Source organism: Caretta caretta, chromosome 19 (assembly GCF_965140235.1).
Source record: "Caretta caretta isolate rCarCar2 chromosome 19, rCarCar1.hap1, whole genome shotgun sequence".
In the NCBI taxonomy this organism is placed as follows: domain Eukaryota; kingdom Metazoa; phylum Chordata; order Testudines; family Cheloniidae; genus Caretta; species Caretta caretta.
Genome location: NC_134224.1, coordinates 8854895 through 8870890, shown reverse-complemented (window position 1 = coordinate 8870890; position 15996 = coordinate 8854895). Strand labels below are relative to the sequence as shown.

At 45.0% G+C, this 15996-nt stretch overlaps 1 protein-coding gene across 5 annotated transcripts in view; it reads left to right on the top strand.

Moving 5' to 3' along the window:
* RUNX3 (RUNX family transcription factor 3) overlaps positions 1–15996 on the top strand; it is a 117883-nt gene that overhangs the window by 64513 nt on the left and 37374 nt on the right. For all 5 annotated transcript variants that reach the window (XM_075121253.1, XM_075121250.1, XM_075121252.1 and 2 more), the window contains one exon: positions 355–459. In XM_075121253.1, coding sequence (XP_074977354.1) covers positions 355–459 — 105 coding nt within the window. The remainder of the gene's footprint in view (positions 1–354; positions 460–15996) is intronic.

The window sequence follows — 15996 nt, the reverse complement described above, 5'->3', positions numbered from 1 at the left end:
ACATGGGAAGAAGGAAGCTGTTCTAGGTAGAGGGGGAAAATAATGTACAATGTTATAATGCACCAAAGAGGGCTCTGGCTTTGATTCTGAAATGGGCCCAGATCTCTCAGTGGGAGGTTTGCCGTTGACTCCAGTGGGACCAGGGTCAATTTCTTGGTACCTGCCAGCAACAAAGGGAGCCTCGCAAATTTAAATATATGAATCCCTTAGTTTCATTTGTACAGCAGCATTTGCGGCTTCATGATCATTTCTGAAATCCGGGCCTAGGCTTTCCAGGCCTAAGACCGCACTCTGCTTACTGAAGAAATCAACCCAGGTGCATTGCCTCTCCTCTTTTTCTCTCTCCCCCTTTAGGAAAAAGCTTTACATTGACCATCACAGTGTTCACAAACCCCACACAAGTCGCTACCTATCACCGAGCCATTAAAGTGACTGTGGATGGACCCCGGGAGCCAAGAAGTAAGTTATGTATTTTATTTGGAAGTGGGTGAGTAGGAGTGTGTGTGTGGACCAGGCTGACATTACCGCGTATATGTGTGTGAAAGATGCTTCCTTGCCAGCGCACAGCCCAGTCAGGTGGTTTTCGGTGCAGGTTGGCACAAAGTGCTGGCCTTTTTATTGGTCAAAGTGCATGCCAGTGCTGGCATGTCATGAGAGCGCTCGTAAGAGAGGATGATTTGCAGCATGTGCAGGGTTTCTTTGAGATGGTGAATGCTGTAAGCACACGCTGAATATGTGTGTTGAAAGCTGCCTGTATACAACCCTGTGTGCTTACGCAAGTAGCACTGTGAATATGATTGGTGGGATACGGTTTTACTGCTCCGTCCCTGATAGCCATCGGGATGCAGGCAAATGCTGTCGGCTTAAAAAATAACCACTGGCTCAAATCCTGAGCTGTCTCATTGAAGCCAATGGTGCCCACCGCCGCTTAGTAGTCGAACCCTAAGCAAGCCCATTTCTTTACATGTTTTTCTGAGATTATTAAAACAGAAAGGGCTTTCTAAGTCCCGTTTCCTTTTCATGGTTCATTTTCTCTATGCATTTCTCTCCATCAGAGTCATGCAAAGCACTGAAGCCAGTTGCCCTCTTTCGTTCCCAGTCAGTTTCGCTTTCAGGTTCCCAGCACTGCAGCGTTTGGTTGGCATGTGCTGTCCGTTTGTTTCAAACTCTCCGCACTGCTCAGTCATGGAACCACCTTTGTTGCTTTTAGGTTTTGTTTTGATCAAATGTAAATTCTGGACAGAGCTGAGTTGAGGGCATCTCAAATTTGCCTGCCCCACATGACTTGAACCGAGCTGGTTTGGGCCTTCCTAGATTTGCATGGCTGCTCCGCTGGATTTAGGAGCGCTGGGAAAGTCCTCTGCGTTAATCAGTTGGAAGAATTCTTCCAGCATTATTATTTATTTGTACTGCGGTAGCACCAAGGAGCCCCAGTCATGAACCGTGTGTGCAGAGGTGATGCGTGTGTGTGTGTGTGTTTGGGGGTGTCATGTGGGGTCATGTGCTTCCCCATCCCCGATTTGTTAGTTGGCTTGTACTGAGCATGCTCACACAGACTGAGCATGCTTAGTAACATCGGCTGAAGCCACTGCCCTCACTCTGCCCTCCCCCCTCCCCCATGGGTTGTCTCTGGCTGAATAACGCTATATAGGAGCATAACCCCCTCCCCACCATTTACTTTGCATCACTTCTCTTATTTGCAGATCAAGCCCTTTCTTCTGCTCCTTAGCTCCCAGTTGCCACCTTTCTGCTTTCTGCCTGGCAATGAACTGGAATGCTTTGCCCAGACCTTACATTCCTTTATTGAGGATTACGCAGTGCTACCCTCCTGGACTATAAGGCAGAATTTGTTCTCTTTGGCTGTAGAGCTGTCAGTGTCAAGATTAAAGGGGAACATTTTGATCCTTCTAAATATGCTTTAGAAAATATTTTCTGTTGATGCTGTGGCCATATGTTCCTCTTAATGCCAGACCAGGATCAGAGCGTAACAAGCATCAGGGCTCTGTGTGAAATGGTTTGACTTGGTTTAGTTTTTGTATGCGTGTGGGCGGGAGCGTTGGTGGTGTTTTTAAAAAATTTTGGACAAGAGCACAGAGGTTTTGAATGTTGGGGCTGGCTTGATGTGGTAGTTATTGTTTGAAATGGTCAGAGGCCAGGGGATGCAATTTTTTAAAGCAACAATGGGGTTTTTCCCTATTACAGTAGTGCTCGAGCTGAAGTTGGGGTCCTGTTGTGTCTGGCGATGTACATACACATAGTAAGAAACAGCCCCGGCCTGAACAATTTGTAATATAAATAGACAAAAGGTGGGAGAGGAGTTTGGATAAGGTCATCGTCAGGTTCAGAACCTAGGTCTTCTGACAATCCATTCCCTGTACCACATTGCCTCTCTAACAAAAGCTTTCATAGTTCATATTTTTACAATTTGGTTTTCTTTGATTGACTTCTCCAGTAATCAGCACTTGCCAACAATCAGACTGAATCATTTCCACTCTTCCTTTGGATTTCAATATGGAGAATTTACATTAAAGATTCTTAATGGTCTGAAGGTAACTGTGTGGTGTGTGGGCTAAGATTTCCTAACCGGCAGGGTTACTGTGGGCTTCAGCCAGAAGCAACCTTTCTCCTTGGTTTGTTTGTGTGCGTACATTGCAGTTACTTTGCTGTAAAACTCATGGCTTGTTGTCATGCTCCTCCTCTATGGGAGGTCGTGTCTAGTGAGTAGAATCATGGTCGGGGACTCAGAAGACCCGAGTTCTATTCCTGGTTTTGATGCTGGGTGACCTTGGGCAAGTCACTTCACCTCTTTATGCCTCAGTTTCCCCCTCTATAGAATGAGGATAATGATATTGACCTCCTTTGTGAAGCAGTTTGAGATGTATTGATTAGAGCTTAGTATTCTTCTTCTTATTAATCCCCTGTTTCTGGCCATTAGCTGATCACTGCAAGGGTAGCAATGGTCTCCCCACACCCGCCCCATCTCCAGCATTATACAGTTGGCAGAAAGCTTTGTCTTTGTCTTTTGCAGCACCAGGCATCAGCCAGTGGTGGAAGCGGGGTTACAGGGCTGGGAAGGCCATTGGGCCAGCCGGGTATGGAAAGAAAGCCATCTTTAGTACTAAAAGAATCAGCCATTTGTATCATCTTCTGAGATGGAGAGAGGTCCACATGCAGATGTTTTTGTAGGGTTTTCAACCAGAAATACACCCCAGCCCCTGTATACAACATCATCACCAGCCTGCGGGAATGGGTGTGGAGTACCTCTGAGGCCACGCATATAGGCTGGGACTGAGGTTTTGATTTTTTCTTCATCCCCAACCCCCATGTCTTTTGAACATTGAGCTTTGTCCTGGGTTTTGGTCTCTGCAACTGTATCCTCAAGCATCTCTTTAAACTAGAGATGTGGTCAGATCCCAACCCCAGATCAGAACATCCCTGCATTTTAAGGAGAGGAATCTGCATCCAGGGGATTTCATGGGAAATTGTGAAAGTGTTTTTGTTCCAATTTGGAATGTAAACACATTTTGAAATGTCAGAATTTCCAGTAGAACTGAAATTCCGTGTTTCAGCCAGCTCTAATAAGTACATATGCTCCTATGACAGGTTTCAGAGTAGCAGCCGTGTTAGTCTGTATTTGCAAAAAGAAAAGGAGGACTTGTGGCACCTTAGAGACTAACCAATTTATTTGAGCATAAGCTTTTGTGAGCTACAGCTTCCGATGAAGTGAGCTGTAGCTCACGAAAGCTTGTGCTCAAATAAATTGGTTAGTCTCTAAGGTGCCACAAGTACTCCTTTTCTGTATGCTCCTATATCTACATTAGGTTAGACCAAAACCCAGGAGCCGCGGGTTGGGCTGGAAGTTGAAATCTAGCTTGTGGGGTGAATGTTGCAACGGAGGTATCTTCATCTGCTCTTTACCTGTTTAAATCCCGTAAGAACAAAAGAGTCAGGGCGATGTATTCAAGTCATCAAGGCTCTCATTTTCAGAGGGACCTTTATCTGGTCCCTAATTTTGCACAAATGGCAGGCACAAATAACAAGAGAATGTAGTAACTGATCTAATGAGATGCAGCCAGGAAGTTGGATTGGGCAAATCTCTCATTTGCACCTGCAGTTTTCCCCACCAATCAGTCCTGTGTGCAAAAGTGTGTGCGGGAAATGTGATGGGGTGGGTTTTGAAAAAAAGGCCATTCAACGAACATGATGGGAGCTTTTGCAGCATGTACCCTCCCTCAGCATGCCAGATCATGTGCTGTTTGCAACGGGAAAGAGTTACTCTGAAATGCTGAGGTTGTTTTCTTTTTCATTTATTACTTTTATTACTGCGCTAAAATTGGTTGTGGGTTAGATCTGGAAATAACATTTCTTAAGCTGACACCTGAAGTTCTAAACAAATTGCACTTCAAATGCCAAGTGTTGACATGCTTATTCAAACAGGAAGTAATAAAATATTTGAACTTCCTGTGGAATTTCCTTTTTTGTTTTTTTCTTTGCAAGCTCTTTATTTAGAGAGAGCCCAAACGTCGGTAAACTGCAGCTCTTGTACAGAACTTTAAATATCCACAGCAGCTAGCAACCCACGGGAGGCAGAAAACTGAAAAATCAATAGTCTGAAGCTGTTTAGTAACATCAAATTCAACCCTGGAGTAAATTGGTACATCTACTATTGACAGTCCTGTTCACTGTACCTGCTTAAATCGGTGCTGAATTTGGCCCATAATATTGTTCTTAAACCAATCACTTTGAAACCTTGCAGGGACTGGGCGTTGATAGTGATGGTAATGGTATAAAAACCTAGAGAGATGTTAAGATTAGATAGCGGGAGAGGCAGTGAATTGTTTAATTTACCCTGCAAAACATAATGCCGAAATATGAAAGCGGCCGTTACCCTGAATTTTGCAAGCGCATGTCTGAAATGTAACAGGGCAGTTCCTCATTCTTCATGTGCCATTCATGGCACTGTTTAACTGGCCTGTAAACTATTTCAGGCTGGGGAAAATGTCGCCATCTCGCAACCTGGTGTCACAACATGCATTTTTTGCATCGTGTGATCACATTGTGTCATGAAGAATCATGACTGGGCAGAAAAAACGTCCCGTTTTAGATTTTTTTTTTTTCAGTTGAAAATTCTATTCTTAGGGAAACTCCTTCCTCCTGGTATGAGTTAGACGACCCATGTGTCATTGACTTTTTTGTTTGTGTTTGTTTGGGAGCAGCTGAGACGTTTGACATTTTTTTACTTTTGTAAAATGTCATCAGAATTGCCAACCGCCACCCAAACACTCCAAGTGGGGAGGGGCGGGTCACATTAAGAACAGTTCACACCGCAGCAGGAGGCTGGAGCAAACTCTCCCCAAAAGCCACCAGCTGATCCCACTTCTGAGCAACCAAAACCCTCCCTCCTCACCTGGCACAGCTCCCTTCAGCATCCACTGCCAGCCCCACAGATGTTAAACATCTGTAGGTTAGCTCTTCTCCAAGAGGCAAGCAAAGTTGCTTCCTTGGGGCCGGGTACATGCAAGGGCCTTGTGAATGAATACTTGATTTTCCCTTTGGGGATATGGAGATGATTAAGCCCCGCCCCCTTTCCTTATTGTCTTATAGTGTGAGACACTGGCCTTCAGAGTGGATTCAGCAATGTGAGGGTACCCCCTAATCCCACTTCACCCGAGCCATGAGTATTCGGCCTGAAGCATAGGCCGTAGATGGAGCTTTACATACAATGGGTGCTCATGCTGTCACCTGTGTAACCCACTTCAATTCACCAGGGTTACATGGCTATAACTGAAGGTAGAAAAGGGGCCCACATCTAATCCTCACAGCCTGCCCTTTGTGGTAGATGAGTACCATCACCCCCCTTTTAGGGGGGCAGAAACTGAAAACCAGCTTCCCGCTCTTAGTTATGCATGCTCAACCCCAACTGACTTCAGTGGGCATGCACATGTGTCACCAAGCTTGGCCTGGTGACGTTAAGTGATTTGCTCAAGGTCACACAGGAAGTCGGTTTCAGAGCAGGATTAGCGTCTAGGTGCTTTAGTCTCCCAGTTGCCTGTCCACTAGCCTCCACTGTTCTTGAGAACTCTGCCCCTGAGCTATAAGAGTTGGCGCAGGCTTTCCACAGCACGATGGTTGGTGGTGGTTATTATTTACCAACATTGCAGTAGTGCCTACAGCCCTGTCCAAAGTCACGTTCCAATTGTACATACACCGTATAAGCAACAGCTCCTGTCCTGAAGCGTTTACAATCTAAATAGACATGGCAGAGAAAGGAGGGGAGAAAGTAAGTGTTATTATTCCCATTTTACAGGCGAGGCACTGTGATGCAGAGAGATTAAATGACTTGCCCTGGGTCACAAAAGAACCAATCATTTAACAACTAGCTGGCTGGAAAATGGAAATTCCATTCGGCAGGAAATGCCGACATTTCAGAATCTGTTTTTGTTCCGAGTTGGAGTGAAAAGCTGACATTTCCTGTGGAATGAAAGTTAAAAAAAAAAAAAGCCAATTTGGACCTTTTTTTAATAGTGGCAAATCATGCTGAATCATTCTAATATTAAATATTGTATACGTAAATATCCTATCATCTTAATATTGGGATATAATTTAAAAGTCTAACCAAAATGAGAAATGAAATGGTTTGACTTTATATACAAAAAATTTCAACGTTATCGAACCGGGAAAGCTGGAATGATTCATTTTGACCTTTTCCCATCAAAAATTCCATTTTCTGACAGAAAACTGTTCCCCTGAAAATTTTTCAGCTCTATTTCTATTTCTGTTTCTATTTCTATGAAATTCAATAAGGACAAATGCAAAGTACTCCACTTAGGAAGGAACAATCAGTTGCACACATACAAACTGGGCAATGACTGTCTAGGAAGGCGTACTGCAGAAAGGGATCTGGGGGTCATAGTGGATCACAAGTTAAATATGAGTCAACAGTGTAACGCTGTTGCAAAAAAAGCAAACATCATTCTGGGATGTACTAGCAGGAGTATTGTAAGCAAGACACAAGAAGTAATTCTTCCGCTCTAGTCCGCGCTGATTAGGCCTCAACTGGAGTATTTCAGGAAAGATGTGGACAAATTGGAGAAAGTCCAGAGATGAGCAACAAAAATGATTAAAGGTCTAGAAAACATGACCTATGAGCGAAGATTGAAAAAAATTGGGTTTGTTTAGTCTGGAGAAGAGAAGACTGAGAGGGGACATGAGAACGGTTTTCAAGTACATAAAAGGTTGTTACAAGGAGGAGGGAGAAAAATTGTTCTTCTTAAATTCTGAGGATAGGACAAGAAGCAGTGGGCTTAAATTGCAGCAAGGGTGGTTTAGGTTGGACATTAGGAAAAACTTCCTCCCTGCCAGAGTGGTTAAACACTGGAATAAATTGCCTAGGGAGATGGTGGAATCTCCATCATGGGGGATTTTTAAGAGCAGGTTGGAAAAACACCTGTCAGGGATGGTCTAGATAATACTTAGTCCTGCCTTGAGTGCAGGGGACTGGACTAGATGACCTCTCAAGGTCCCTTCCAGTTCTATCATTCTATATGATTTACCACAGTTAGGTAGCTGTCCGTCATGCTGATCAACATTGTCTCATTGTTTCCCTGTGCTTCCCCATCTGTCGGTATCCACCTTTTGTCTCCTGCCTTATATTTTGGTTGTAAGCTCTTTGGGGCAGAGCCTGTCTTTGTGTTCTTTGCCTGTACAGCGCCTAGCACTATGGAGTCCTGTTCCATGACGGGCTCCTAGGCAATACGATCATACGAATGAATGCTAATCATAACCATTAATGGAGCCTATCGAACCCAGCTCTCCCAGAGACCGGCCCAGTGTCTTATCACAAGACCATCCTTCCTCCTGAACGGGGCTGGTAAAGAAACCCCGAGGAAGATTGACTTTTCCAGCCCTGAGAACTTGAACAGGGACTAAGGGATTTGCCAAAGGTTTCTTCTGGGTAAGAAACCTTTGGCAAATCCCTTTGCAGCCAGTGCCTGTGTGATCTGATCATTGCTCCAGAGGAACAGGAGCAGGCAATGTTCAAAGCCTTCCCTATTTGCATCGTGAGGGCTAAGACAGCTCCAAGCGTCAAGCCTGTTTCTAATGTTTACAGTCACAGTTGGAAAACCTGTTTAAAATAGATGTTCTCCCTCCAGCCAAAAACCCGAGTAGACAAGTAAGCAGGCTACTGTAATGAGAAATGCACAAAAATGGCCCAGCCTATATATTCATCCCAGGGAAGACTCTGTGTGATCCATTGCTCATTCTAGGCTAATGTCGTCTGAGTGGCCATAATGTTATTTTAATGCATGAAGTTCATTTCTTTTCATTTAGTGGTTTGCTTTTCTGTTACTTATTAATTCTGGTCCAAAGGTAAAGGATTAAATGATATAAGAGGAAAATATGAAATCCTTCCAGCTCAGAATTCTGCTTCTGTAGAAGGATCTTTCCTCTAACACCCAGACTTCCAGCAGGTCTGTTGTAAAGTTCACAGGTCACGACTTCATTTATACCTACTGTGGGGCTATTAATAATCAGACATGTTGAAAGATGAAATGATTTCTGTCAATGTTGCAATACGTTTCCTTTGCAAATTCAATATTCATGATTACTTAATGAATTAATTAATATTGTGCCACTTTCCTTGTCCACTGGAGCACTGGCAGGAATGAACTCTCTCTTATTATGAACAAATTAATGCATAGTAATGGCTATTTGTGTAAAATGGGCCTGATTCAGTGATGATATTGTGCAGCTCCCACTGATTTAATATGTGGACGTAATACACCGACTTTGTGCTTGCGGTCATGTTTCTGTTAATGGCTTGTGATGGCCACTCTAATAGCCTGAGTCTTACATCACATGCAGCTCCTGGCGTACAGGCCTGAGTAACATGTTGGGTTTTTAAGTCATGACATGATCTATGGAAAAGCTATTTTTAGAAGTTTGTGAAATTATTATTAGTTTCTCCCTTCTTCCACTAGTATGTTTGGATTCAGGTGGCTTAAGGCACTCTCTGTGGGTCAAGCTTTTGAACACTGTGAGGGGATTACAGAGCTATTCTGCTGACTCACCCCGGCAGCTGGATTAGATGGGTCACTTTAGCTCTGACTCAGGGCTATAGAAGGCAGAGAGGAACTCTGAGAGAGAGAGCTACAGGGATAGGAAATCCAGCTGGGAAAAGCCCCTTTGTTACTTCAATACCTATCTGTATGGCGGTGGAAGGGATCGGAGTGGGATCTCTGCTTAGCCAAGGCAGCCTAGCCCTGCAGATGGATGGATATAGCACATAGCACCATAAACTTCTTAAATTCCTTAAATATCAGCACTCACTTGGGATGGTCTACATAACTAGTTTGTGACTTTGCCATCCCAAACCCATACCGATTAAAACCCTTTATATCACACCACCCCATCCTGCCGTATATTTATATCAAAGGCAGGCACGCCTCATTTCTTGCTGCCCACGCGCTCTGTATCTTATCTTATCTATCTCGGTTCTCATACCACACCCATTGTCATGAAATCTGAACACCTCACTGAGGTTTCTAGCTCCTTCTCCTTTGCCCATTCTTGCACATCTAAGGGCAGAATCCAGCCTGATACCGAAGGAGATTCGGGAACTGGTGTAAAGGTCTCTTTTTAAAAAGAGCTATTGAAAGGTGTATTTTTTCTTTAAAAATTCTGCATGGCCCAGACTCTCCGAGTGGGAAGCTCAGCCCTTAAAGGCACCGTCCCCAAAACAACATGGCCATTCCACTTTTCTAAAGAATATTCTTATCTGAGTCTTGTTCAGCAGTGATCCTTCGTGAGCCACATTAGGAGGGGGAACCATCCTGGGACTTATGTGGCTGCAAAGGGTTCTGGGATTTGGGTCACCGAAAGAAAGGCTTGGGAGATTTTTGGGTGCTGTAAAGTGGGGGATGTGGGTCGCATTGTACACAGCTGATGAAACAGTCCTTGTATATTGTAAAGCACGCAGTGTGAAGTTAACTACACGATTAGGTGAGAGGAAAAGCTTCAAAGCACAAATTCACCTGACCAATACATCATACAGAACGTTCTGGAGTAGGGGGACGTTTAGAGCCAGAGATGCTGGTTGGTCTTTTGAATAGAGATGAACCACGAAGTTTAGGGATGTTTGTATCCTGTTTTGGTTCCAGCTCCTACAAGGACAGTGCTTAATTTGTGCCAGGGCTGAGTCCCAGCACTTGTAGGCTTGGCTTTCATTACAAATGAAGCACTGCATAAAGATCCGTGTTGGTGTATATCAGGCTAGCACTGTTGGCCTCATTAGATTTACACCAGCTGAGGAACTGGCCTGTAGAAGTGAGGTGAGAAGTTTGGACTTGGAGCTGCCTGGGAGCTGGGGGGAGGGGTTGGAGAAGAGCTTCATCCCTCTAAGTACTTGGTAGAGCTTTGATAGTGATGCACATAATTATCTGTTTTATTGAGCATGTGTCCACCCAGGATTCAGCATGAAACCTGGGAGAATTTTTCTGGGAAGCCCTAACAGGTTCTTAAGCCATGCCCATCTGCCTGCTGCAATTTTCACAGCTTCGCTGTCTCTTTGTGCAGGATTAGAACCCACGATTTTTGCAGCTCCAGGCTAGGCTGACAGGCCACCCGCCCTTCTTTGAGTCCCCACAATTCCAGGTCAGGTCCTGGGCAGGCTGTGTCCCTAGATGTTACAGACTGTTCTCATTTCTTTTTTAAAAAAAGAGGGGTTATATGTTTTTTCACTCTAACCTGAGAGAGTTTTTAAAAAATAATCCCCCCCCACCCCTTTCCCAATCTATTAGCCCTTCTCACAAACGTTCCACCACATCGACAGGAAATGCTGAACGGAGACAAGGGCCATTGTTTTCTCCAGACCTTTCATCTCAATTTTGTTTTCTGAATCTGAGCTCAGCACTGATTCATTCCTGCTTGGTGTCTCTCCCGAGAGCACCTGATCCACAGCCCCTTGATGCTCTCTCCGTCGATTTCAGTGGGTTTTGGCTCCGTCAGTTTCACACCATGTGGTTTTATGTTTGCTTTTGGTTACACCAGGAGAGCAAATGCCCTCCACCATGTCACATGGCACCTGCTTGCCAAACTCTGTTCGTGTTGCTAGTAAAGCCAGAGTTCGGCTTGGGGAGGTTATTAAAAGGCTCAGGCCTTGCAAAATAATTCTTTGACCAGCTTCATATTTTCATGCCTTAATGGCTTAAACACCATAACACATATGAAACGACTTGTTTAATAAATTGTAGGGTTGGTTGTTTCTTTGCCAGCTTTGGGCTTGTTTTTTTTTTTTTCTTTCTTTCAAGAAACGACAACAATTATCAAGTCTGGCCAAATTTCTGACTCCTCGGTAATTACTAGTAACAAAGAGCAGCTTTTTAGGGCTTCCTTTATTTGCACTGTGTAAAAAAAAAAAAAAAAAGAAATGTTCCAATTACCTCTCAGAAATATGACTGCATGGGGGTCAAACAATTAAATTAAATGGTGCATGAATGCACTCATTACATTCCCCCCCCTTGGTAAACTGCACTTCGTTCAAGGCAAATTGCTAGCAGTTTTGAGAAACTAAGACCTGAGAGCCACACAATAGGTAGAGAAAATTTCTCAATGGGGCTGTTTACAGAACTCACAGTGCTTTAAGGAAGCTGTTCATTATCAGAATAGTTCTGCACTGTTTTCCACCACAGTATCAAACCTCCTCACATTGAATGAATGAAGTCTTGCTATACCCCTGGGAGGCAGGTTATTTTCCCCCAAAGTACAGGTGGGGAAACTGAGTCACGGAGCAGAAGTGAGACTTGGGCCTGAGTTAGCAGCCACTGCCTTAACTGTAAGGCCACTTCTCCACACATGATGTTGCAGCTCTGATTAAAGACAACTGTGTTTTTTCCTCTCTTGAACCCATGTTAGACTTAATGGGCTGGATCCTCGGGTGATGTAAATCAATGTAGCCCCATTGCAGTCAAAGCAGCTTCACTGACTTACACTGAGGTCTGGGTGACTATTGACTCACTGTGGCAGTCTTGCAAAAATAATTAAAACAAACCAGGCCAGTTATAAAATCTACCCACCCCTGGGTAGACTGGGATGATGACAATCTAATGATATTTTGCTTGCCCACCAGCCCAGGTGAAGCAAGCAAGTAGTATTTTGGGAGGGGCGATCGAAGGATATTTTTATCACGTTGACATGCATTGTGGGCAGATTTGCATAAATCCACAGCACACTTCCTCCTAAAGGAAAACAGAGTAATTTCTATAGTGATTTTATTAGAGTTGGAAGCAACTTTAGAACAGACACGGAACTCAATGCAGGGGACTGGACTACATGACCTCTCGAGGTCCCTTCCGGTCCTGCAATTCTATGATTCTCTCCCTGTAGCATCTGGGCTCAATACAGGGTAAACTGGTGCAATTCATGGCCTGTGTTACAAAGGATGTCCGACTAGATGATCCAATGGCTCCTTCTGGCCATAAATTCTATGATACGAACAATCTCTATACATCCCTGGGATGTGGGGAAAGTAATGTGGCTTATGAATGAACAGCTGAAAGTAGCTGCTTGGAGAATAAGAGGATTGTAGCAAAGAATCTAGGCCTGGGGGTCTGGGCAAGGGTTACTGGTTTGGGAAGCAGGGCCGGATTAACTCTCTTGTGGGCCCGGGGCTATTAGATTTTGTGGAGCCCCTGTATACAAGTCTTTTTCCTGGGAGGGAGTTTGGTGCAGGAGGGGTCTGGGGCAGGGGATTGGGGTGCAGGAGGGAGTGCGGGGTCTGGGAGGGAGTTTGGATGTAGGAGTGGGATTCTGATCTGGGGGAGGAAGGGGTGCAAGGTGCAGGCTCCGGCCGGGAGGTGCTTACCACAGATGGCTCATGGCTAGCAGCACAGCAGGGCTAAGGCAGGCTTAGCCCCACGCTGCTCCCGGAAGCGGCTAGCTCCTAGCACATCTCTGTGGCCCCTGGGAGGAGGGGGACAGCATGTATCCGTGAGCTGCCCACACCCGCAAGTGCTGCCCCCGTAGCTCCCATTGGCCAGTTTCCGGCGAATGGGAGCTATGAGGATGGTGCTGGGGGCGGGGGCAGCGCGTGGAGCAACCTCCCCCCACCCGCCAGGGGCCGCAGAGATGTGATAGCAACCAGCTGCTTCTGGGAGCGGCGTAGGGCCACAGCATGCATGCATCCTGTCTGAGCACCCCGCTGCACCACGGGACTTCTAGCAGCCCAGAGTTGGAGGTCTCTGCCTGTGATTTATTTTTGCGGGGCCCTCCTTGACCTGGGGCCCTGGGCTGCAGCCCCTAAAGCCCCTACCTTAATCTGTCCTTGTTGGGAAGAGCAAGAACTTCCCTGAAGCTTCACTTGTGTTTAAACTAAACCTTGTTCTGAGATGCTCTTGTTTGTTTGTTTTCCCCACTCCTGATTTCTGGCTTGGGCTAGGTAGTGAAATACTGTGGGATAGACTGTCGTCACTGTAATATTTTTGCATGCAGCATATTATTCAATCACTAGATGTCTCTATATGCTGTATGGAGTTCTAGACAGGGTGTGGTTCCTGGTAAACAAGGGAGACAAAGCTGGAACTCAAGCCATGTGGAAGAAGCCTGCTTTGTGGCTTCTATTTTCTTTAATAATAGCCTCCTGTTTAGGGTAGACTGTGATCCCATGTATTGTGTTATGCATGAGCTTGCCAGCCTCTCTTTTCCAGCCAAAGAGATCCTAGTCTGAAAGCTTATTCCGAACCAAGCTGGAGTCTGTGGAAAGGCCAGGAACTCACTCACAGTTTCCTGCAAATTGTCCCCCCATCACACCCCACACAGGAGTGGGGAGGGAATGGTACCTACAAAACCTGTGGATGTCCTGAGATCCATGGGGGGAATCCAGTGGTGTCCTAGGGCCTTTGCTTTACTCTATGGACCTATCACCTCCCCTGTCCACAGAAGCATGGTTCCTCCAGCTGCCCCAGCTACTGCTCCATCACCCCTGTCTGGGAGCAGGGGTTGTTATCAATGTGCTGAGTGGGATTTTGTGAAAGATGATGCTAATAAGAGCGGCTTGGCTTTTCCACAAGGAAATATCTGCTTGTTTGAAGATATTGTTTGAAGGGGCCACAGAGAACAGTCCTTGCCCAGCCCAGTTGTGGATACCCTTGATCTGTGCGGCCCCAAATCCATGGACTAGGGGTGGATCTGGAGGAGGGAGAGAGGATGCTGTCGTGCCAGTTGCTTCCCCAGTTGCTTTCCGCCCGGTTTAACACCTTCCTGTTGGTGTCAGTGGTGGGGCGAAGATGGGTCTTTCTGCTGAACACACCCAGCTGTTCGTGTTATGCCCATAATCCATGTACAGCGTAGAACCATAGCGTGATAACCAGGAGCATTTGCTGCCACTTTCACCCGAGGAAATTTTATGCCACGTTGGTACCGTACCAGAAGACGGGATAATTAATACAGGAGGGGGCTGCTTCTCGGAAGCCTGATTTCAGACTCAGGATACAGGATGTATTGTGCCAGGGCAGTACATTTCAAGATCTTTATCTTGGCAAACAAATAGTTTCTCAAGGGGATGAATTAAACTTGAACTTGAGATGTTTATGTATAATGTAGAGCAGGCTAGTTGCTGAAATGCTCCCCCGGGGTTATAGTTTGGGGTATTATTAGGGGTTTTCTTTTTCTTCGTACCCTGAGCCAGAGAAAAACATTCCCCAGTTTGGACGGGAATTGTGAAAAACGGGAAATGGGGGGGAGGGGGGAATCAAACAAACAAAATGAAATTGAACGAAATGACTGAACTCTTCATTTCGCAGGCGGCTCTTTGTGGATAGAAAATTGCTACAATTGGTTCTAATTTAAAGTATGTAAATTATTTAAAAATATGCTGATTTATCATTTGTTGGGACACATCCTCTTCTCGGGGAGGATGAAAAGGAAGCCTTGAATAACAGATTCTAGCTTCCCTGTTAATTCTTAACTCTGGGAGGTTCTCAGCTACGCTGGTGAAGGATGTTAGGAGAGAACGTTGTGATTCTCATTTCTTACCCAGGCAAAGCATCTGTTGAAGAGAGCTGGGCCTGAAGTAGTTTTCCCATCTTGCAAGATTTTTTGAGATTTGGAAATTTTTTCACCCTCTCTAATCAGAACAAAAAGCTCGAAAATTTTCACCAACTGACAAGCCAAAAAAAAATAAAAATAAAATTCATTTGGGTCAATCGCAATGTTTCATTTAGAATTCGATGTTTCATTTCTTATTTCAAACTTTTTCTTTTTTAACCTTTTCTTGATGCCACATTTACTAAAATTTCTAAGCAAAAAGTCCTTTCTCACTCCAGCCCTCCCCCCTCCCCCCAACTTTTGCTTTAGAAAGGACATTTTGACAATTATGAAACCTTTTCCCAGAAATGGTTGGAGCTGGGAGATTTGTCAGAACTGACCCTATTTCACAAACAAGTTTTGGATTTGACGATTTGGCGTTTTTCAGCAAAAAAACCCAACAACAGTTCTCCAGAAAAATTCCTGACCAGCTATACTACTGAAGACCTGCTGTTACTCTTTGTCCGCCACTGAAATGCGGTCATCTCTGGGGTGTAACACAATATTATCATAGAATATCAGGGTTGGAAGGGACCTCAGGAGGTCATCTAGTCCAACCCCTGGCTCAAAGCAGGCCCAATCCCCAATTTTTGCCCCAGATCCCTAGATGGCCCCCTCAAGGATTGAACTCACAACCCTGGGTTTTAGCAGGTCAATGCTCAAACCACTGAGCTATGGCTCAACAGTTCATTGTAGCACTACACCACGGTGTGGGACAGAGGAATAATTTGTCAGAATGGCAGAGAGACTTTAGAGTAGTTGAATCTAAAAATGTAGATTGAAATTTGGCTAGAGGCTTTTTCACATGGTCAGCAGCTCAGTTTGACAGCTCTCCTGAATGACGGGACCCCAGCAGCATAGTGCCCCCTAGAGTCCTGCTGCGGCACTGATCTCACACTGACCCTAAGGTGCATA